The following is a 1,647-nucleotide window of genomic DNA, read 5'->3' as shown; positions in this document are numbered from 1 at the left end:
TAAATGTAAATGTAAATGTAAATGTAAATGTAAATGTCATGTACATTACCATGCTAAACTCTCTGCGAGTTGATTTTAGAGGTGACTTTAAAAGTTTAATGTAACTCACTTATTCTGCACCAATATGTAACACTATATGAAACATCGGAGTGCAGTGGGGAAGCACACCGTATGCTTGTAAAGTTGGCACATAATCTTCACCAGTCCAGCTGTAAGGAATTCCGCAACTTCAAATGATTCAGCTGTGCTGTGTAATACTCTCTGAAGTGTGGTGCTATAAGTTTTATCGCAACATATAATCATTACTGTTAATAGTGTTCACCGTCTGCTTAAATACATGACATTAACTAACTGCTTGATTTTTACCGTACATTTCTGCCATATGGACATCAACTTGAGATATTCACCACTGATAAGCTATTACTAAATATAATGTAGAAACTTTAGTTTTCTGTAAAGCTGCTTTGCAATGATTTGCATCGTGAAAAGCGCTATACAAATAAACTTGAATTGAATTAAAATAAAATACAGTAAAATTAAAATTTATAATGGCCAATAAAAATATTAATAATACCAATAAAAAAAATATATATATATTATTGTACTATTATTATTATTTATTTATATTTTACTTCAAACTAACTTTTAAGCTACACATTTCTCACTACATGAGTGAAGATCAGATAACTAATTATCAGCTTAACTGTATTTTTTTTAATAGGAAATTTATACAAAGTTTTGTCATGAAACTCTAGATGGCACAGTCCAATTGGTTCTAACTCAATCTCATATAATCACATCATTATTCACATGGCGTAGCTGATTGGTTTCTTTTCACATCAGCAGCCAATGAGCTTGCTGCTCAACATTCAAAAACTCGGCCATTGCTTCTTGTAGCAGTTGCAGCACGCTTCAGAAACCCTCCACCTTCCCCAGCTCCACCTGTATAGATCTGCTACAGGGTGATTGCATGTATGTTATATATGTTTTTTTTTCATATATGTTTACATGCTTACATGCTCACAGCAGCATGTCTGTGGATATTCTGGCAGTAGCAAGTCTCGGTACTTGCTCTGCCGCAGCAGCAGCGTAGCAGATCTGTTCCACCAGGACCAAAGACATTAACTCTGTCATGTACATTACCATGTTAAACTCTCCGAGAGTTGTCATGACAGAAGTGATTTTAGAGGTGACTTTAAAAGTTTAATGTAACTCACTTATTCTGCACCAATATGTAACACTATATGAAACACCGGAGTGCAGTAGGGAAGCACACTGTATGCTTGTAAAGTTGGCACATCATCTTGCACATTCCAGCTGTAAGGAATTCCGCAGCGTCAAATGATTCAGCTGTGCTGTGTAATACTCTCTGAAGTGTGGGGTTTACCTCATTGGAGTCGATACCGTTGTTGACAGACCAGGTGGTCTGGAAGTACTCCAGCATGCGCTGTTTGAGGCTCTGGGGCAGGTGGTGCACACGGATGAAGTCCTTCAGGTCTTTAGTGCGTGTGTGGTAAGAGGACCAGCGCGAGTACATGCGTTGGATGATGGCCGTCACGTTGCCAAAGACCAGAGCGTGCATCAGAGCTGCCAAAGACACAATGACCAGTGTTGGGGAAAGTTACTTTTAAAAGTAATGCATTACAA

At 37.9% G+C, this 1,647-nt stretch overlaps 1 protein-coding gene across 1 annotated transcript in view; it reads right to left on the bottom strand.

The window, feature by feature from the left end:
• LOC107697141 (potassium voltage-gated channel subfamily H member 8-like) overlaps window positions 1-1,647 on the bottom strand; it is a 37,021-nt gene that overhangs the window by 21,022 nt on the left and 14,352 nt on the right. The window contains exon 5 of the mRNA XM_016497795.1: window positions 1,388-1,587. Coding sequence (XP_016353281.1) covers window positions 1,388-1,587 — 200 coding nt within the window. The remainder of the gene's footprint in view (window positions 1-1,387; window positions 1,588-1,647) is intronic.

Source organism: Sinocyclocheilus anshuiensis, unplaced genomic scaffold, assembly GCF_001515605.1.
Source record: "Sinocyclocheilus anshuiensis isolate Anshui unplaced genomic scaffold, SAMN03320099.WGS_v1.1 scaffold1038, whole genome shotgun sequence".
In the NCBI taxonomy this organism is placed as follows: domain Eukaryota; kingdom Metazoa; phylum Chordata; class Actinopteri; order Cypriniformes; family Cyprinidae; genus Sinocyclocheilus; species Sinocyclocheilus anshuiensis.
The sequence above is the reverse complement of the archived record's forward strand: the minus strand, read 5'-3'. Positions and strand labels throughout refer to the sequence as shown.